We start from the raw sequence: 23034 nt of genomic DNA, 5'->3' as shown, positions 1-23034 counted from the left end.
ATAGCAAAAATAAATCATTTATAAGGAGGTGCCCCGAAGATGATTATTCTCCTATAACAGCATTTCAGAGCATTTAGGTCATTTTTACACTCATTCCAGAAAGCTGGTTCCTGGTCTGGGGCTCTCTTCCACTGGACCAACAGTAAAGGTTGCATCAGATCTGGAAGCTATCCATGCTCTGATCCATATACCAAGTAAAATGATCACCTGCATCTTTCAATAATTACACTTTTTCATGCATTAACGTGGGGCACGGTGGCTTAATGGTTAGTACGTTTGCCTCACACCTCCAGGGTTGGGGGTTCGATTCCCGCCTCCGCCTTGTGTGTGTGGAGTTTGCATGTTCTCCCCGTGCCTTGGGGGTTTCCTCCGGGTACTCCAGTTTCCTCCCCCGGTCCAAAGAAATGCATGGTAGGTTGATTGGCATCTCTGGAAAATTGCCCGTAGTGTGTGAGTGAATGAGAGTGTGTGTGTGCCCTGCGATGGGTTGGCACTCCGTCCAGGGTGCATCCTGCCTTGATGCCCGATGACACCTGAGATGAGAGGCACAGGCTCCCCGTGACCCGAGTAGTTTGGATAAGTGGTAGAAAATGAATGAATGAATAATGTGCAATACATCATACTTTTCATCCATCCGTTTAATTTAATGTTGTGAAAGATTTTAGTTTGTATGAAGGCTTCAAGCTTTTCATCTGTTTCATCACAAATTCCCTGTGAACGAGCCGTTACTATAACAACGGCTACATATTGAAATAACTTGTAATTTGCAGCTGTGCTTCAAGTCAAAGCTGCTGTTATAGAAAAAATAAACCACCATTCTAATTATACCCATTGGCAAAAATTACAAAAAAACCCCAAAAGATTTAATGCATTTAATTGATCGATTTTTATTTCAGATTCATTATTCAGACTTTTCAAGATTCTCTGACATTCACTTTACATTTCCACTAGGGGGCGATGTTTACTTCCAAGCTGATAAAAAACATTGGTCATGTCAAACCCACCTGTTCTCGTAAATAAATGAAAAATTCATTTTCGATTACAAAAAAAAATCTTTCCTTTAAGTTTCACCACCAGCTTGTGTGTTTTCAAATAGTCGACTAATCATTATTGTTAGCAGTAATGCTATCATACAGTGTAGATTTCAGAGCTCTGCACCTCAGTGTGTTATTGCAGGAAAAAAACACTACAGTGTAGAAAACCGAAGTTTCTTCAGGACCTCCAGGTGTGTGCTCGTACCTGCTGTGCTTAGCTCCAGGTCTCTCTTCACAAACGCTTTTCTCTTCTCCTCCAGAAGCTGGCTGGGGATCAGACCTGCGCTACCACCCTCCAGGTGACATGCCTGCAGCACACAGAGGGTCACGACTGGGCCTCAGGAATGAAAATCCACACACATTTCACCCGAATGCACCTGAATACAATCTCATTTATTAGCTGCTTGAAATACGACTATGTCACGTCACTAATGTAAAGATTTCTGGCTTTATTTTGGTTCATGTGCCTTAGACCCACCTGCCACCAGTTGGGGTCATCCTGGTTGAAGATCTGCAGGATTTCTCCGCTGTGGAAACGAAGGCCAGCCTCCTTGCAGGGGATCAGATTATCATGAACGGGGTCGTAATCGAAGTGGCATTTCACGAATGCCTGATGGTTCAGAAACACACATATGGCCATTAACGGTTGGTTTCTTTTTTAAAAAATCACTCAAATATTATATGGCATTTACAAACTCACAGGTTCAGCGTTTACCAATTTAACATATATTTACCTATTAGTCAGTAACACTTGAATAGATTACCATATAGGGGAAGGGGCAAAAAGTCTGTCCCCCCAGCAGTGAGGTTGTATGTCCTGAGAGACAAAAACTGTGCAACGTAATGAGACGTAAACGTACGTAGGGAAATGACCCATATGCCTTTCTGTCCTTCTCATTTTCTCTATTTCAATCGCTGCTTGAAAGCAGTAAGCCGTCCGCAGATTTCAGACTGACGTGAACCGTGTGACCTTTTGTTTTTACTTAACACCCGGAAGACGAAGCGATGATATTTACCACGATCACCAGACTGAGCCTGAACTCAGAAATAAGTTTTAGTTTGAATGTAAGTAGCAAGTTGCCATCTTTCACATAACGGATCGCAAGTAAACAACAAAGATGTTCCACAAGTCTGTCTTGCAACGCAGCACATTCCTGAGCCTAATAGAATACTTAGAACACTCGAACAGTCTGACAAACACTGTAACACACTGTATCACGCACTGTAACACGCTGTAACACACACTACGATTCACAACGCAACGCACACCACAACACACAATATAACACACATTGCATCACACTGCAACACGTCTCCTTTCTGTCAGTATATTAACGTTATCTCTCCTGTTTTCAAAGTGTGTGTCAGCATTCACAGACTAAACACAGGGGATCTGTAAAAATGGGGCAGTGTGTGTGTCAGAGTGAAATGTACACACACAGCTAGAGATAGTCCATGAGTTAGTCCAGTGACATTTGTAACACATGGTCCATACAGAGCATTTAAAAAAGGAAAGAGTGAAAGCAGAACAAAGATTCAGAGCGGGGAGGGGCCTAAACGGGGTGTCACCACAGCAACCCTGTGGCCCTGAAGCAATATCGCGTAAACGTAAAATTACCCAGTTTTCCCCCACTTTCTATCTCTCTCTTAGTTTTTCTCCTGGACAAGCAGCAAACCATGGTTGCATTTGGATAGTATAAAAATCTAAGGATATATATATCGTCGCTGTCGGGCGGAAACCTTGTATATCCAAATTTTGTCAATTTCATATTTTTTCACATATCGATGCTATTGGACAGTCCCCATGTGGGTCTGTTATTTTTACAAGTTATTAACCAATCTAAAGTCTTGAAAATAGCTTGAGCTCAAATCTCATAACTCCACTGGACACTTCAACAGTCCACCTCTTCTTCACTCCGCGGGAGAGCTTCACGGCATATTTCTCCTTAAGAAGAGTCGCAACGAATCAACACGTCTTCTGAGGTAAATGTCATCAAAACACTGGGCTCAAAGAAAAAAAAATCTTGACCTCCGCTAGTTCTGGTGCTCGTACCTGAGGACAGGAATTTAGCACAAGACAATCCACTGCAACGCGGACTAAACCCTGCGCACTGCAGATAAGGTACGGCGTTTTTTTAATTTCCTGAAAAATAACGGTTTTGGAGACACGAGGATTCCGCCTGACAGCGACGATATGTATATATTATATATTCAGGAGGATTCCGCCTGACAGCGACGATATGTATATATTATATATATACATATCGTCGCTGTCAGGCGGAATCCTCCTGAATATATATATATATAAAATGGGAAATAACACACAATAGGCTGTGTGGTTATACAAAAATAATCCCTAGATGTGTGGTGTCAAGCAGCCCAACACAATACAGTACAGCCCAACACAACACAACATCAATTGTCCAAGAATGATGATTTATTAACAAACAGTATTTTATACTTTTATCCAATTGTAGTTGCATTTAATGTTGATCTCAACTGCATTTCAGCATGTATGAAAGTCTGACACTATAATGACCATAAAATACTGGAACAAGCACATTAATATTAACCTGTGATACTGTCAGAGCTGCTGTTAACCCGACAGGAACCCGTCAGGAACCAGCCTGGGGCATGCTGAATGTGGGCAGGAGGTCAGGATGACAGGAAGTGTGACTCAGGTGAGCACAGATGGGGCAGCCACATGGGGGAGGAGAGACGCAGACGTGGCCTACATTTCCATCATACGGGACACGGTTCCAGGGACTCTTGATAAAACGGGCCAAGCTGTTGGTTCTTTAACCACAAACACACGAAATATACAACATTGATCTGCTGTATGGATCCATATCAAAGCCTCAAACTTCTACTAAGCTAGGTGAAAACATTTATGGTTCTTTCCATACAAAGGTTTGCACTCCCCCTATGTTTGTTAAATGGAAAAAAGATTAAGTTACAACTTTACATCAGGCAGAATCGGAAATGTGTCTGGCTTCAGCATTCGCCTGTTACACCACAATGGCTGTGATCTTATTCATGACAGCGTGCAGATTAGCATCCTGAAAGCTCTCCACAGCATGACACATCAGGTTTCAAAAGAGGGCTGATGGGATACCTGGGCAGTGGCATGATCGAAAACAAGCAAGCCAACAGGAAACTGACCAGAGAGCGAACTGAGAGGGTTTGATTGGGACTAAAGCTCTTCTTCATCAATCACCTAATATTCATGGGGATGGGGAGATGATCAGTTTGATCAGATTGCACGTCTGTATCACAGACGTACTTACAAGGCTATTGTGGGCTATTGTGGGCTTTTCACACAGGCTATTCCAATCCAAGAAATATCTGTGAAATCCTTTTGGAAATCTTAGCAGTGACTTATTTGTTGATGCAAGTTCTATTTATGCTTCAGTTTTTTGTGTCTAGTGGAGTGTAAAAACTCTACATAAGGAGTGTGGTGTTAAACTCAAGAGGCATCTTGGCCTAGTAGGCCTCTGCTGGAGAAGGGCCTGGACATCAGCAGTTTTGCCAACATTCAACTACAACAATCACCTTTTGTACATCTTGGTACGATCATGCCTCCTAAGCAAACTAAAGCCGCAGTGTGTGAGGATGAGTCTGTTGTCACCATGAGTGTACTCTCCCATATGCTGGAGCAGCAGAGAGAGTTTTATAAAGACATGCTAACTCAGCAACAAGAAAACTTTAAAAGTTTCATACAAGTGATTATGGAGGGAACAAACAAGAGACTGGATGGTGTTATACGGGATGTACAGGAGCTGAAGACAAGTCTGGAATTCACAGAACATATGATGGAGGAGATGAAATCTGGACATAAAGAAACTGAAGCCAAAATAAAATCTTTTGAAAATGACATAATGAATTTAAAACGTGACGTTGATGGAATGTTCACTAAGCCTGACTACATTGAAAATCAACATAAAAGGAAAAATTTTGTCATTGAAGGTATAATGGATGATATAGGAAGAGAGTTGGAGTGGGTTGGAGCAGAAGGTGCAGCACATGTTCTCCAATAATCTGGGACTGGATGGGAAGATTGAAACAGAGCGTGTTCAAAGGATAGGTCAGTACCAGGAGTGTGGAAGGCCCAGGAGAGTTATGGTGAATCTGCTGCGCCTCAAAGACAAACAACGCATTCTTTCCTCTGCTAAAAAACTCAAGGGGACTAACATCTACATAAATGAAGATTTCTCTGGGGCTGTGCTTCAGAGAAGAAAGGAACTGTGGCCTAAACCTAAAGCTGCTAGAGCCCAAGGTGAAAAGGCAATACTAAGGTATGATAAATTGGTAATTTTGCCTAGAGAGGAAAGGATCCGGGACTAAGACATAATTCAGTGTAAAATAATGTTAAATTATAATTCTGACGTGTTTTAAATTATATCTTATATCACACTAATGTATACAACCAAAACTAGTAAAGGTTCGGTTTTGGCACATCTAAACATTTGTAGTATAAAGAACAAAATACAAGACATTAATAATTTAGTGCACAAGTATTCAATCAATATATTAGCCCTATCCGAGACACATCTCAACAGCTCTATTCAAAACTCTGAATTACCAGTTAAACGTTTTAATGTTTTTAGAAAGGATAGAAATACATTTGGTGGTGGTGTGGCCATCTTTGTGCAAAGTAACATTCCTTGTAAGTTAAAACAAAATTTAATACGCGATGACATTGAAACTATATGGGTAGAAGTCTATGTACCTTATATGAAACCAGTGCTTGTGGGATGCTGTTATAGACCTCCTAATGCACACGTGGACTATCTGACATGCTTAGGTGAAATGCTTGATAATGTCTCTGATGTTAATTGTGAACTTTACTTGCTTGGAGATATGAACATTGATTGGAATGATGACAGATGCACAAAGAAAAATAAATTAGTTTCCTATATAAGTGTCTGCAATTTACATCAAATAGTTAATGTGCCAACAAGAATCTTTAGCAACAAGGTGGGCATTACAACAGCAAAATGTATTGACCACATTTACACTAATGTACCAGAACTGTGTACTGACGTTGTGTCAACACCAGTAGGGTTTAGTGATCATAATCTCATTGCTGTTAACAAGAAAGCTAAAGTCCCTAAAGCTAAAGCTATTTTTGGTACTTATAAAAGGTTTTATAAAGTATCTGCTATTGAAAGGATTGTGGGGGAAGTAAAAAATGTCGATTGGAAAGATGTGTACAGTGGCCACTAGGGATGCAACAATACAGTTAGCCCACGGATCAATACATACCTTGGTTTTTTAACCACGGTTTTCGGTTCGGTTCGGTTCTGATGGCTTAACACATAAAAGTGTTTTTTGTTATTTTATGCTTAGGCAATAGGAACAGTAAGACTTTAAGAAGAAACAAATAAAAACGATTTATTGCAATACTCCTTTATTTTACTTAAAAGCAAAGAAAAGTCCACTATTTCCTAGTGTTTTGTATAATATAACATTTTTTATTTTAAAATTAACACTGACATCACAGCTGCTGGTAGCCCATGTACAAACTGGGGAACACATAAATTCCTAAATTTTGAAAATGAACATATGTGAAGTTAGTAAACATAAAACATTTTATCTGTGGTGACTGGGAGTAACATACTGTATTTGGCTTCCTCAACTTCCATGTATTCACTGCGTTTGTCAACTCTTCTGCCAAATGAGCGCTTGTATGACTTTCATACAGGGGACGGGTTTGTAGTACAGCGCTTTTCATTTCCCAATCCGACATGTAGTGAACAGTTACAGTGAGGTAACTCACGGTTGCCTGCGAGGTCCAACCATCTGTGGTCAGAGCAAGGCTCTGTGCTTGAGCCAATTCGTACACAATACTGTTGCATGTCTTTTCATAGAGGTCGGGAATTATCTCGGGGCTGAAAAAAGTGCGAGACGGTAGTCTGTAACGCGGATCGAGTGTTTTTATAAGATGACAAAAGCCCGCATCTCCAATCACTCCCTAACTTTAGAGCATAGTGATTGAACATTTACTCGCGGGGAGGAGTTCACCCTGCGCAATTCACAAGCGTGTATTGAACCGTGGATGTCGTACCGAACGGTTCAATATTATATTGAGAATTGTGGCATCCCTAGTGGCCACAACCCAGGAGCTTCCTTGGATGTTCCTTGGAGTATGCTTTTGAACATTGTTGATAAATATGCACCGATGAAAAATATGGTAATAAAAACACATACTGCAAGGTGGATTGATTCAACATTTAAAAATATGATGACGCAAAGAGATGAGGCTAAACAAGTGGCTGTGAAAACAAGATTAATAGAGGACAGATTAAAATATTGTAAATTAAGGAACCAAGTTACTAAAATGAATAAAAGGAAAAAGAAAGAGTATTACAAAAACAGAATTGATAGTGTTAAACATGATGGCAAAAAGCTTTGGTATATCTTAAATGAAATTATGGGTAGAAATAGAAATGTATCCCCTTCTTTTGTAGAGTCTGATGGAGGTTTTATAACAGAATCTAAAGATATTGCAGACTATTTTAATAATTATTTTATAAATAAAGTTAGTAACTTAAGTTTATGAAAAAATGGAATCATGGCTAATAAAATGTGTAACTTTAACTTTAATTGTGTGCAAACTGCAGAAGTGATAGTCTCTTCCAACATATGGTAGTCCAAGCACAGACAACTTGGACAGCCTAGTATTGAATAAAACAGCCGAATATATTGCTGATCCGTTGTGTCATATATTTAATCAGTGTATAGCGAGTGGGATTTATCCCACTCTGTGGAAGGAAGGGAAAATTATTCCATTGATAAAAGACAATCGATTATCTTATAATGGGCAGAACTGCAGACCTATAAGTATTTTGTCTGCACTCAGTAAAGTTATGGAAAGGATTATTCATACACAAATTAGTAATTATTTCCAGAAAAATAATTTGATGACTATGTTTCAGCATGCATATAGAAAGGCACATTCTACATGTACTGTACAGCTCTCTCACAGATGACCGATGGATGGCTTAGAAGTATGGATAATTCTGAATTAGTTGGAGTCATGTTGGACTTCAGTGCCGCTTTTGATGTAATAGACCACAATATTTTAATTGAGAAATTGAAGAGCTATGGCTTCACTTCTTCTGCTGTTGCACTGATGAAAAGTTATCTTTCCTACAGAACTCAGAGGTTTTTTATAATGGTTCTTTATCTAATTATAAAGCTTTAGCATGCGGTTTACCACAAGGAAGTTGTTTGGGTCCTCTTTTGTTTTCTGTTTTTATTAATGATTTGCCCTTAACTGTTAAAAAAGCATCAGATTCATGTGATAAAATTAATCATGTTCTTTCTAGAGAATTAGATTTGGTGTATGAGTGGGTTAGTGGAAACAAATTAGTATTAAATATATCCAAAACTAAAAGTATGATTATTGAATCAAAACAAAAATTGATGCTTGGATCGGAATTAAAGTTACATATAGCCAGGCAAAGAATACAAGAAGTAGAGAATGCTAAACTGTTGGGTTTGGTTATTTATAGTAGTCTTTCTTGGACAGATCACATAAATACTATTGTTAACAGAATGGGATGCGGCATTGCAGTAACTAAAAAATGTTGTCATTATGTGAATCAGGACACTTTAAAAATAGTTACAGAGTCAGTAATATTATGTCATTTGTCATACTGCACTGAGGTGTGGTCCTCTGCATCTAAAAAGGACTTGACAAAAATACAAATTGTGCAAAATAAAGCAGCAAGACTTGTTCTGGGCTGCTCAATTAAAACAAGTAGAGATCAGATGTATTCTACTCTTTCATGGCTCACTTTAAACCAAAGAATAACAGTTACCTTAAGCACCATGATATATAATACACTGACAATGAAAATGCCTATTTCTCTGTTTAATCAAATAGTGTACTGTAATTCTGTGCACAATCATAACACCAGAAAGGCAAATAAAGGTCATATAATGACTCCCCACCCAAAAACTAATTTTATGAAGAAAACTGTCCTGTATAGAGCTATTGTCATCTGGAATAACAGTCCCATTGAAGTTAATAAGCTGTCATTTAAAAGTAGTCTACGGTGTTATGTGTTGATGTAGGTTTTTATGTCTTGATTAATGTAATTATAAATCATATTGTATTTATGTCTAGTCCTGTTATGAATCAAAACCAGATTTTATGTATGTATGAGTATGCGTATGTGTATGTATGTGTGTGTATATATATATGTAATGTGTATATGTGTATATTATCAATTGTGATGATTGAAATGTTATTGTTGTAATGTATTTTTTTTTTTTTTTTAGAATGGACCCCAGGAAGACTAGCTGATTGTGCAGACTTTCAGCTAATGGGATCCATATAAATAAACAAATAAATAAATAAAATAGATGCACCTATTATTCATTTGACACTGGCTCATTTATCATTATATCACTAAACACAATATTATAATATATAATGTATAGCGTGTCTGTGTGTGTTGTGTGTGGCTGACCTGGCGGGGTGTGTGTGGCTCCTGGTAGCTAGGCAGAATCTTAAGCACAACACTGCCGCTGGCCTCCTTTAGCATGTCCTGGAGCACTTTGGGGTCACTACCCACCTCCTTCCCATTGACCTCTTTGATGACATCACCGACATGCAGGAGGCCCTGCTGATCGATCATACCGCCGTGCAGGATACGTGCAATCACCAGCTCTCCACCTTCCACACGAAACGTCACACCCTGGCCATCAAGCATGACAAGAAGATAAGGATGTTGAGATCAGCCACTGCTAAAAGGCAGTCAAGGGATAAATAAATGATTTAACTAAGGTTGTTGAACACTATCAAATGCTCTATTCTGATTGGTCAGGTTGAACAGTGGTGGAGATGCAGGTCACTGCATAGTGGGTGCTAAAACTCTCTGGGTTTTGTTGTTATAGGAAAATAATCCTATTATAACCTGCCATTGATTGTTTCAGTGCTCTGTTTAATATAAGCTATCACAAAACAATCATGTTTATTAGTACATGAATTAATTTCCTTCCACTGATTCAATGAAATAGCATAAATTAGCTAAAGTTATTCTACTAAGCCAGGTCTTACCAGATGTTCTCCGGAGACTTTGCGTATGCCGACCATCCTGACGGCATCGGGAGGTACGGGTTGGTTGTTGAAGGCAGGGTCCATGAAGACACAGGGGCTGGGTGGTGGAGTCTCATAGCTTTTGGAGGCTACAGAGTCATGTGTTTCCAGGAGGGACTGGAGACCAATACAAAACTGGTTATTTCTTATAGTTTTGCCAGGCTGTGATGTGCATGACCTTCTTTGTGTGTATACCTGAAAGTGTGGCTCACTGAGTATGCGGGCAAGTTCATGTGCCGCCTGGCTTTGTTCAGTCAGTGGTGTGAGTTCTTTCAGGATGTCCTGCACCAGTTCCACATTGTTCTCCCTCACTGCCTCCAGCTTTGGCTCCTCAAACTGCTCATGGGCCTGTTTCACATTAAAACAAACACAAATAAAGCACAAGCAACTACAAAATTGTGAAACGCAAACAGTTGGACATGCAGCAATGCTAATCATGTAGCAGGGACCAATAACCTAACAGAAAAGAGGGGACTGTTAGTAAATACATGTGGTAGACAGGTTTAAGTTAAACCAAATACAGTCATGGCCCATTTTTGGAGTTTTGTGTTAAATTATGTCAAATTTGCTTTTTCCTATGTTTTCTTTGTGTTGTTTCAATAGACACAAAAGAAATAAACACATGTGTAATTGCAATACTTTTCTATGCTTTTCTGGCCCCGCCTTCCCCTGCCTTATTTTACAGCGCGTGTTAATGTTTACTGTGTAGATGACAATATGAAGCGGAGCTATCCATCTAGACAAGAAAAGAGAAAAAAGAAACAAAATGAGAGTGAAATGTGAGAACAGCAATCAGGTAAACTTGTGTTCTCTTCAAGTTTGATGTCAGCAAGAAGTAAAGTTAAGTTGATGAGATTCTGTCTCTAGTCTCTATCTAACTAGCTAAATTAGCTGTGCAGTGCTGCCAGTGCATCTCTTGGCCTATCTGTCACACAACAATTTATTGCGTGAACATTCGTGTGAATAAACGCCCGTGTTTATAAACGGCAGCTCGATAACTGCGCCGCGCGTGAACATGCGTTCATATGAGCGTGCAATCGTGCACGAAATGACGCGCGCTTTCCAGCAGCATCTGTGTGGGGACCAGTACAAAAAGTAGCGTGATAGCACTCCTAAATGACAATGTTTATAGTCTCTCAATCAAGGTTACAACAACGCTAATGCAATATGGAAACCAATGGATTTACATTGGAATGGGCATAATGCCAGGTCAATATGAATGCACATCCCTCAGTAAATAATAACCATCAGGGATCAAGTATTGCTCTCATGCATACAATAAAACACAGTGATACGGTATGGCAAGCCGTTTTAGCTTTTATATATTCACATGATATTTAAAATATTCCATTCAATAAAGATTTGTTTATAGCTCATTCAATTCTGTAGTGTTTTACTCTTTGACCGAGAGATGGAGCAAACTTTTTTAAAAGGAGAGAGGTTTGTAGTGGGAGCAGTGGGGTGTTACCAACAATTATTGGTAATTGTACATATTGTACACACATATTGACTGATTATATGTATGAGCAAATTGCACATTTTCACATGTCAACTCATTATATATATCCTTATCTGTATAAATGTTCTGCAATTTCTGGAGTTTGCTCCCAAGAATTTCACTCACCAAGGCACATGTGCTTTGGTGATGTGACAATAAAGTGACTTGACTTGACTTGATTTGACATGGCTCACGGGTCAGATAGGAGGGCCCCTTAGCAGAATTTTGCTTAGGGCCCCAGGGAGGTCAGGATCGGCTCTGGATAAAACGGTAGGCTGGTGTAGATTAGTGAGATTCATGTGGAACTGCTATAAAGGGTAGGACAGGTTATAAGGGTGTGATAGAGTAAAAGGTGGGGCAGGGTACAATTTGGGACTGATTGGATGGCATCAGACTGATGTAAAGGGTAGGACTGGTGGATTATGGTTGGAAAGGGTAAAATGTAAAACAGAGTAAAGTGTAGAGCTGGAAATTGTGTTTAATAGATTAGACTGAGGCTAAGGTTGTGGCTGGGGTAAAGGATTGGATTAAATATAAAAATTAGGACTGGGGTTGGAAAAGTTTAATTCCTTACATTTAAGGCATAATTTGTATAACCTTAATAAAAGAATAACAAAAATAAAATAACAAAATCAACGCTATCAGCCAAAAAGGGTTTTCAGAAAGTTCTCCCGAGGACTAGCAGTGTCTAAAGAGGAAGTATGTCCCCAGTCTACATTTTCATTACACCCATGTGAGTTTCCCTTGTGATTGGATCCTAACAATCACAGCAAAGTACTGTCAAAAGATTTTTGTGTTTTGTAAGTGTACCTTTTTCTGATGGGTCATACTTTTTCAAATGTTTCAAAGGACATAATACACTGACAATAATGAAGTAGGTCAGGTCAAGGTAAGAGCATTTAAAAAAAAAATCAATCATCCAGCAGACACGAGGCCACCTCATAAGAGGCGAGATAAAACCATCTGTTGCCGTAATTCTATACGTCACTCATTTTAAACTAGCTTCTCTTACAGTTTTGAAATGAATTCACACCCTAGTTTACTGTATATCCTAAAACACAATGTAACCTAAATATGTAATCTATTTCTAAACTGGTTAATTACGGTTTTCAGGGCCTTCAAGGATCTTCAAAATCTAAACAACTGCTGACCTTCTTTTCAGTGTATGTGGGTGGAGCTAATCTTGGTTAAAGATTATGTAAGATTTACTCTTATAAGGCACAAAGCAAGACTTTTCTTGCTTAAAGCTGCACCAACAAGTATTTACATTTGTTGAATTTGCAGACGTTTATATAAAGAAAATAATTTTATTGTGAAAATGTAAGTAAAGCTTTACATAAAATAAGGTAGATTCTGTATAAACAAATATCAGCTTGCCACATGCTATGACACAAAGTCTGCTTGGTCAATTTTTAAAGAGCAGTTTTGATGTGCTTTTGCATTGTGGTGATCATTTAAATGTAAAGGTAAAGAAAGTAAAGCCTGTATGTGGCTGAAGGTAAAGGATGAAAGTAAGGTTAATATTAGTGGGTAAAGGATGGAATTGAATTTACAGTACATGTCTGGCGATACAAGATTTGGTTGAAGATAAAGGCTAGGTCTGGAGGTAAAGGAAGGGGATGAAGGTAAAGACTAGGACTGGGGGGAAATAATGGGGTTAAAGTAAAAGGACTGGGGTAAATGATAGTGTTAAATGCAAAAGTAAAGTTGGTGGTAACGGGTGTGAATGTTAAGGTTTAAATGTAAATTTTAGACCTTGTAGTAAAGGGCAGAGATGACTGTAGGCTGTATAATTGACTGTAAAGACAGGGAGAAAAGAATGGTGTTGAAAATACAAGATAAGGCTGATGGAATGCACTAATAATGGTTAGATCTTGGTGGTAAAGAATTAGGTTGAAGGGGAAGGTTGGACCTGAATATAAAAAAGAGATTGAATGTAAAGAATAAAGAGTGGGGTTGAAAATAAGTGGTAAACTGTGGTAAACTGCTGGGTTGATAGTTAAGTCTAAGCTTGTGGTTAAAGAATAGAGTTGAAAGTAAGATTTGCAGGTAAATGTTGTAAAGTATGAAATTGAAGGTAAAGGCTAGGGTGGGGGCAAATGGATGGGATTTAATGTAAAGGCTAGGACTGGGGTAAAGGACAGAGTAAAATATAAAGGTTAAGCCTAGTGGTAAAGGATGGGGTTGTACATAAAGGCTAAGACTTGGGGTAAAAGGTAGAGTTGAATCTAAAGCATAGGATGGGATGTAAGCCACCATTCTTTAACCCAATTCCTTACCGTTACCGTCAACCTAATCCTTTAAAGTAAACACCTGTAAAATCCTTCAAACTAAACTTAAAGCCCTATAAAATCTACAGATCAATGTGAAGACTAGGACCTGGGGTAAAGAATACTGTGCCTCCTGCTTCTCTTTTATCTAGTCTCTCTTTTATTTACATCCACGTGAGTTTCCCTTATGATTGTTCTCTGACAGTCACAGTAAAGAAAATGTCATCAAAAGGTTTTTGTGTTTTTTGAGTGCCCCTTTTTTCCCTCAACACTTAGTACTTTTTCAAATGGTTCAAACGGGACACAATGCATTGTCTATCATAAAGGAGGTCAGGCCAAGAAGAAAAATAAGTCTAAGAAGCCTGTTACTGAATAAATCAATCATCCAGTAGACGTGAGGGCAGGATCAGAAGGAAAACAATATCCAAGAGACAGAATAAAGAAGGAGGAAGACTTAAAGCGAGAGACACTGGATGCTGCAAAATTTTGTAAATAAAAGCCAGGTCTGAACCTACTCACTCGTCTGGATTTACCACTGTGTTTGCAGGAAGTCTCTCTGGGAGATATTCAAAGGTTTGGGCTCGCTTTGCATGACACAGATTCACGTTTCAATCTTTCTATTTTCAGTTGAGATGAAGCTTCTCAATAGGATTGTTATACGGTGACTGGCAGCACAGTGCAACAGAGACTTGCACAACATTTAACAGGATAATTCAACATGTTCTTTTGTCTTGTAGAGGTCTCATCAGTGCCATTAATTTATAATTGACAGTACATATCCAGAGGCATAATGATGAGATAATAATAGAAGGAACTTGTCAAAATACATTTGATAATAGTGCTTTGTGCAACAACTTGTAGTAAATACCAAAAATATTCCTCCATAATGAGAGGCTGCAGATGGTCAGTCAATATTTTTAATTCTACAAATCACTCTGCGTACTTATGATTCACCATTCGTTCATTCATTCATACCTCGGGTCACAGGGAGCCTGTGCCTATCCTCAGGCGTCATCGGGCATCAAGGCAGGATACACCCTGGATGGAGTGCCAACCCATCGCAGGGCACACACACACTCTCGTTCACTCACGCAGTCACACACTACGGACAATTTTCCAGAGATGCCAATCAACCTACCATGCATGTCTTTGGACCAGGGGAGGAAACCGGAGTACCCGGAGGAAACCCCCGAGGCACGGGGAGAACATGCAAACTCCACACACACAAGGTGGAGGCGGGAATCGAACCCCCAACCCTGGAGGCGTGAGGCAAACGTGCTAACCACTAAGCCACCGTGCCCCCCTATGATTCACCATGAGTGTCTGATTTAAGATTTATTTTACTTTAGAATTTAGGAGTCTATCCTAGAATTTAAAAGTCTATCTTAAATAACTAAATTTTATGCAGTTACTGCTTTATCCTGATCAGGGTTGCTATGGACCCTGAACCACAAAAAGGCTGATCTTAGGGAAGGTACAAGTACTATTCATTCTCAATAAATATGAGGCACTAATACAATACATTATATTTCAATTATAAAATTAATACTTAAAGTAAATACTGTTTAAATTTGAACATGCTATGTGTAAGCCCTGGATTATGCTTCATTGTCTGTTTTGTCCTTTTCCCTCTTAGGACAGAGAACTGTCAATCAAGTGAGTAAACACACCCACCCAGAGGTCTAATATCAAGTCAAGTCAACATTGTCTTTTCTACCATATATAGCTGACGCAAATAATAATACTGTATAACACAGGTTCTATGTTTTATGCTGAAAGTGGACTAAACCAGCAGCAGATACTGAAACTCCCAGTTAAAATAAATGTAAAATAAATGTTTATATTTATGAATTCATCTTTCAGCTTATACCTGAAAGATAAAGAGAAATGAACTATCACACTGATAAAAAGTGACAGTGTGAAATGCCATCATCCACTGATCTGACAAGAAACCACGTGAAAACAGCATTAGAGTAGTACAGAAAAACATCTGGCATTTTGGCAGAGCATTATGTGTGTATGTGTGTGTTGTAACTCACTACAGGACTCTCCATTATGCCCTTCAGGAAGATGAGGTCCAGATCGTTGGCCGCGGTGGAGCCGGTGCTGTCGCTCAGCGTGTCGAGGACACTGTGCATCGCTGTCGAAAGAAAATCAGAGAACAATCATAGCACTACATCAAAAAAACAAGTTTAAAAAATCTCATGGAAGCTTTTCCATTGAAAATTAGTTTCAGTAAACACCAACCCATGTTTGCCTTCTAACAAAACATTTTATTCTGGTGGATCTGAGGTGGTTTGTAAAACATGGTTTATATGTCTCATAGTCACTTAGCTTAGTACTTAATGGTACTCACATCCCAGTGTCCCTCGGCTCATTAAAATGCACGTTAATTAATGTTAACTTTTTCAGGCGTATTAAGAAAAAGAGGAGACAAGATTGCACTCTCATTTCTCATCTGTAGCTAAACTGAAGTCTTTTTCTAAAGTCCCTGTTCTTGTGCACCTGCGTCGTTTTCAGAATCGACTGAATCGAATGCTGTAACGAAAAGGAAAAAGCAGCAGTGCAGAGAACTTTGATGTTCTCCTGCCTTCCTGTAGAGCATGTCCATCCATCACGTCGAGTGTGTGCAAGGTGGGGGGGTTTGTACGATGAATCGCAAGTGCACTGTGTTGAAGCACACAGCTGCTACATAATTGGATTTAATTACACAATCCACTCGCTTGCTTCCTCTCTCATGTTGTTTCTGATTGCTGCTCTGTCTGGTGCATCCCTGGATTTCTCACACAGACAGAAATCAGAGGGGCCGCTTTTAATTTTCGACAGAAACAGACGAGTTCGGATACATTTGAGAGGCACTGGGCAAAATGAAAATACAAAAATAAACATGTTAAACAAGTTCTTCAGAAATCCTAGGCTGATCGTACTGATTTTCTCTAACACAGAGCACTGGATGAGACTATGTGCTATCAATTATATACCACATAATTTATCTTATATAATCAGTCCAGTGCAAGATTACTGACCCTATATTTACACTAGCAAGCAACAGGAGATGTTCATAACCACCTGCCAGCTCTCCACTTTCATACAGTAGCTACCAGCTGGGGAGGCAGAAAGCTAGCACATGCTTTCTCTGAGACACATGAAGCCAGTCAACATGCTTCTCAGTCAACATGTACAGTTACATGTGTAACATATTGATTGTACACATGATTGGTTAGAGTCTCTATGATTGACAGGAGAAAAAGAATGCTATTTAGAGCTGTGTGTATCCTCCATACCTCCTTTAATTTATTTAATAATTTTTTATTTTATTTTATTTTTTTTTAAAGAAACTTGGTCATGCATACTTAATGAATTCAGGCTGGTTATTAATACATTCCAGGTAGCACACACACACACAAAGAGTATAATCCAGTGTGAAAAGAAGGCTCTTAAAGAACCGCGACATGAAGCGGATTAGTACATTCCCCTTCACTAATTAACACACAGGACATGGAAAAGAGATGAACAGCAGCCAAACAAGCAGGTAAATAATCTGCACATTTCACACTTTCTCTTCTCACACATCCTCTAACAATCCCTTCACACATCTCTCTAACTAGCACGCTGTAGGTGTGCAGATAATGAAAGGAGTTAGCTCCATTCCATGACCATATTTTAACAGCTGGAGACTCCTTCCATAAATATAAAGCATCTTTTTTATGCTGTACAAAAATCTGGGACTATACTACATATTCAGACACTCACTCATCACCTACCACTTATCCGAACTACCTCAGGTCACGGGGCGCCTGTGCCTATCTCAGGTGTCAACGGGCATCAAGGCAAGATACACCCTGGATGGAGTGCCAACCCATCGCAGGGCACACACACCCACACACACACACACACACACACTATGGACAATTTTCCAGAGATGCCAGTCAACCTACCATGCATGTCTTTGGACCAGGGGAGGAACCTGGAGTACCCGGAGGAAACCCCCGAGGCATGGGGAGAACATGCAAACTCCACACACACAAGGCGGAGGCGGGAATCGAACCCCCAACCCTGGAGGATATTAGGCCAACAGTACATTAAAAATTCAAATACCCCTTAGAAAATTGAACAGACAGGCACCAAAGGGGAATTAAATAGCTTGAGAGGTGTGACGTGATGCCACATATTTCCGTTTGAACAGGAAGTCAGAGCAACAGTGATTTAAAGTGCATGAACAGGCAATAGTTTTTAAGATACCAGTATGATATCCAAATGTAGAACAACAGGGTCATCTCCAGGAGGTATCTGCCATGGTAGATACTGACTCAGTCCTGACTGTGTCCAAACATGGAACTCTAACATCGCGACCCATAACATTGCTTAAAAAAATTTCAGAAAGGAGTTTATTTAGGAAACACCCTTGCGAGACTCAAAAGGAAACAGGAAACAAGAACAAAATGCATGACCTGGTGCTCATTCCATTGGCACATGGACAAGCAAGTGCATCCATTTCCTGCAATCTTATTTTTTTAGGAATTGAATTGTTTCTTCAATCTTGGTGCAATAACAATAAAAACATGCATGTCTCCCAAATTCCTACAATCTAAGAGAACTATAATGAGGTGTGAATTTTTTTTATTTGTTAACTACAAGTAGAAAACCAATAGCCCAGACACAAACATCTGTTTGTCACAGACACACTGGTAGTGATGTGCCAACTGGTGAAATTAACAACGTCAAAGCAACTTGTGGTTATAAGTTATTCACAACAATCTAGATTTCCCAGTCTACAAGGCGAATGGCCAACATTACTGCCTGTTGGAGTGCTTCAAGTCAAGTCAAGTTCATTAAAGGCAAGATAAAGGTAAAAAGTTCAGACCTGCAGCTTTGAAGAATATACTAGAATATATATAATTTAGAGCAGGCTAACATTAATTAACAACAACCTCAAAAAGATCAGTAAGCAATAATTTACAGGTATAAAATCAATCAGTTATATAGCATTTAGTAATTGGAGGAAAGCCTCAGATAGTTGCAGCACCCCATTGCCAGGATATTTGATGAGATACTGGAAACCAGTAGAAACCAAAAATTTAGGTCTTGTGATAAGATTCCCGACTTTTGATAAACATTTATCCTTATACTTGTGTTATTCCTTTTTGGAAGATAAACTATATGGCCAAAACCGTGGAGCCCATTCTCCGTTCCAGCAAGAACGTTCCTCTGTGCACAAAGTGGGTTCCATGAAGACATGGTTCACCAATGTTGGAGTGTAAGAATTCGAGTGCCCTGCATAGAACCATGACCTCAACCTCACTCTTCCCAACTGAGCGCCAGGCCTCCTGGGTCACATATGGTTATGGTGGTCAGGTTTATAAAAACATTTGGATATATAATGTACATGCAGCAAGATAAAGTGAAAAGTAATAGGTTTTAAAGTGTTGGGGAAGAAGTGACAGGGGTATATTGGAGTCCATGGTCAAGCTTCTACCTGGAAAACAGTCAACTTTGGAAGTGTCTAATAGAATTCTTCTGTACACCTGTTTCAATGGGTTGAATAGTCATTCACCAGTGAGACATGTGTTCTCTGTTCATGTCTGTGTGCAGGTTTGATTCCAGGCCAGAGTTTCCGGCCTGCCCAAGCCTGCCCTGATCCTGCCCTCACCTCAATGACCTCATCACTGATCAGCTATATAAAGAGGAAGCAGAAGAAGAAGGTGAAGTATTAGAAGTGGTGTGTTCATAGCAGTGTTGTTGAGATAGTGATTGTTGTGTTTAGTGATAGGACCTGTTCTGGGGGCTTGTTCAAAAAAAAAAGAAAGAAGAAAAAAGAAAAAAGAAACGTAAGGCAACGCAAAGCATGGCCGCGATGGCTGATGTAAGGATGGATGAGATTATGGATCTTATTGACCGTAAAGAAAAACGGTATCGCTCAAATAAAAATGCATAGGGATGTGACAAAAATCCACTCTGGGCTCAAAAGAATACAGACTCTTCATCAACAGGATCGTCAATAAAAGGACACGCCATTTCATTCATTTTACATTTACAGCATTTAGCAGACCGCCTTACCCAGAGTGACTTATATTTTGTTTCAATTTATACAACTGAGTAATTGTGTCCACAAAAACTTAGTGGACCTGGGATTTGAACCCCTGACCTTCTGATCAGTAGTCCAACACCTTAACCACTGACCTACCACATCCCACATTTGCTTTGCTGCAAACTGTGTAACTGAAGCGTGGGCAATGAATGAGGTGTTTAAACGTCGAGGGGAGGAGACCGAAAGAAACTATGGGTTTACTAAAGAAAACCTGCTCCCGACCAGGTTAGGTTCACATAGTAAGTTACTATGGTAACTGACTTTCAGTATATAAATTTACCTCTCTTTCAGAAACGGGCTTAACTTAACCTGCTTTCTCTGGTTTAACTTACCTCCCTTTCTGAAACGGAAAACACAGAGTTTCCCTCATTTCAGGGTTACATACTCAGAGTTTTCACTTAACCTGCTTTCTGAAACAGGCCCCTGGTTTTGACTTTTGCCTGTTTCTGATTCTGAGCTTGGTTTTCCCTTGCACTTGTTGCTGTGTTTCACTCTGTATATATACAGTACATATATCTTTATCACTGTGAATATTGCTCACTGTTTCACTGTCAGTAGAAGTGTGGCTGCACTTTTTTATTTTGGAGTGGGTTCCTTTTTCCCCTGTGTTTTTGGTAGAGAGTCAGGGAAGTCCCACTGTATTTTTCTTTTCTTTACTTTTAAGTAAAAATTGTTACTTAACTATTAGACTCTTCTTGTTTATTATTTTGGCTTGGGCTCAACCTGAAGAGATGCCGTTGTACAGTTGTTTGTATGTATATATTATTTATTTCCTTTCTGAAAATATACCAATACCTTTTCTAGAAATTATCTTTTGTGCCTTTTTTAGTCTTTGTCCCAATTTATAAAGGTATCTGAATCTAGAGCTACAGTATAACTCTGTGCAGCTCAACCCTAGATTGGGTTGTAACAGATTTGCGGGCTTGTCCGGGATATCTTAATATTCTTGTATAGTGTTTGGTATATTGTGGCTGTGGTATCATGCCATTTGATTTAATCACCTTTATGCTGTCCTTCGTTGGAAGATTTTGATAGGTGCAGGAACAATGATCTGCTCCTCATTTCTGATTATTTTAACGTGTCGTTAAACGTGTTCTGCATAGAACCATGACCTCAACCTCACTCTTCCCAACTGAGCGCCAGGCCTCCTGGGTCACATATGGTTATGGTGGTCAGGTTTATAAAAACATTTGGATATATAATGTACATGCAGCAAGATAAAGTGAAAAGTAATAGGTTTTAAAGTGTTGGGGAAGAAGTGACAGGGGTATATTGGAGTCCATGGTCAAGCTTCTACCTGGAAAACAGTCAACTTTGGAAGTGTCTAATAGAATTCTTCTGTACACCTGTTTCAATGGGTTGAATAGTCATTCACCAGTGAGACATGTGTTCTCTGTTCATGTCTGTGTGCAGGTTTGATTCCAGGCCAGAGTTTCCGGCCTGCCCAAGCCTGCCCTGATCCTGCCCTCACCTCAATGACCTCATCACTGATCAGCTATATAAAGAGGAAGCAGAAGAAGAAGGTGAAGTATTAGAAGTGGTGTGTTCATAGCAGTGTTGTTGAGATAGTGATTGTTGTGTTTAGTGATAGGACCTGTTCTGGGGGCTTGTTCAAAAAAAAAAGAAAGAAGAAAAAAGAAAAAAGAAACGTAAGGCAACGCAAAGCATGGCCGCGATGGCTGATGTAAGGATGGATGAGATTATGGATCTTATTGACCGTAAAGAAAAACGGTATCGCTCAAATAAAAATGCATAGGGATGTGACAAAAATCCACTCTGGGCTCAAAAGAATACAGACTCTTCATCAACAGGATCGTCAATAAAAGGACACGCCATTTCATTCATTTTACATTTACAGCATTTAGCAGACCGCCTTACCCAGAGTGACTTATATTTTGTTTCAATTTATACAACTGAGTAATTGTGTCCACAAAAACTTAGTGGACCTGGGATTTGAACCCCTGACCTTCTGATCAGTAGTCCAACACCTTAACCACTGACCTACCACATCCCACATTTGCTTTGCTGCAAACTGTGTAACTGAAGCGTGGGCAATGAATGAGGTGTTTAAACGTCGAGGGGAGGAGACCGAAAGAAACTATGGGTTTACTAAAGAAAACCTGCTCCCGACCAGGTTAGGTTCACATAGTAAGTTACTATGGTAACTGACTTTCAGTATATAAATTTACCTCTCTTTCAGAAACGGGCTTAACTTAACCTGCTTTCTCTGGTTTAACTTACCTTCCTTTCTGAAACGGAAAACACAGAGTTTCCCTCATTTCAGGGTTACATACTCAGAGTTTTCACTTAACCTGCTTTCTGAAACAGGCCCCTGGTTTTGACTTTTGCCTGTTTCTGATTCTGAGCTTGGTTTTCCCTTGCACTTGTTGCTGTGTTTCACTCTGTATATATACAGTACATATATCTTTATCACTGTGAATATTGCTCACTGTTTCACTGTCAGTAGAAGTGTGGCTGCACTTTTTTATTTTGGAGTGGGTTCCTTTTTCCCCTGTGTTTTTGGTAGAGAGTCAGGGAAGTCCCACTGTATTTTTCTTTTCTTTACTTTTAAGTAAAAATTGTTACTTAACTATTAGACTCTTCTTGTTTATTATTTTGGCTTGGGCTCAACCTGAAGAGATGCCGTTGTACAGTTGTTTGTATGTATATATTATTTATTTCCTTTCTGAAAATATACCAATACCTTTTCTAGAAATTATCTTTTGTGCCTTTTTTAGTCTTTGTCCCAATTTATAAAGGTATCTGAATCTAGAGCTACAGTATAACTCTGTGCAGCTCAACCCTAGATTGGGTTGTAACAGATTTGCGGGCTTGTCCGGGATATCTTAATATTCTTGTATAGTGTTTGGTATATTGTGGCTGTGGTATCATGCCATTTGATTTAATCACCTTTATGCTGTCCTTCGTTGGAAGATTTTGATAGGTGCAGGAACAATGATCTGCTCCTCATTTCTGATTATTTTAACGTGTCAGTATGCCAGACAGCTGGCAAAAAGGTAGTCAAAGTGGAATTA

At 39.3% G+C, this 23034-nt stretch overlaps 1 protein-coding gene across 4 annotated transcripts in view; it reads right to left on the bottom strand.

Annotated features, from left to right (window-relative positions):
- mpp2b (MAGUK p55 scaffold protein 2b) overlaps positions 1–23034 on the bottom strand; it is a 50592-nt gene that overhangs the window by 7196 nt on the left and 20362 nt on the right. For all 4 annotated transcript variants that reach the window (XM_060863292.1, XM_060863299.1, XM_060863274.1 and 1 more), the window contains 6 exons: positions 15951–16051; positions 10339–10491; positions 10105–10260; positions 9515–9742; positions 1513–1644; positions 1240–1342 (listed from right to left, as the gene is read on the bottom strand). In XM_060863292.1, the coding sequence (XP_060719275.1) occupies positions 1240–1342; positions 1513–1644; positions 9515–9742; positions 10105–10260; positions 10339–10491; positions 15951–16051 (873 nt within the window). The remainder of the gene's footprint in view (positions 1–1239; positions 1343–1512; positions 1645–9514; positions 9743–10104; positions 10261–10338; positions 10492–15950; positions 16052–23034) is intronic.

Source organism: Tachysurus vachellii, chromosome 2 (genome assembly GCF_030014155.1).
Source record: "Tachysurus vachellii isolate PV-2020 chromosome 2, HZAU_Pvac_v1, whole genome shotgun sequence".
Taxonomy (NCBI): Eukaryota; Metazoa; Chordata; class Actinopteri; order Siluriformes; family Bagridae; genus Tachysurus; species Tachysurus vachellii.
The sequence above is the reverse complement of the archived record's forward strand: the minus strand, read 5'-3'. Positions and strand labels throughout refer to the sequence as shown.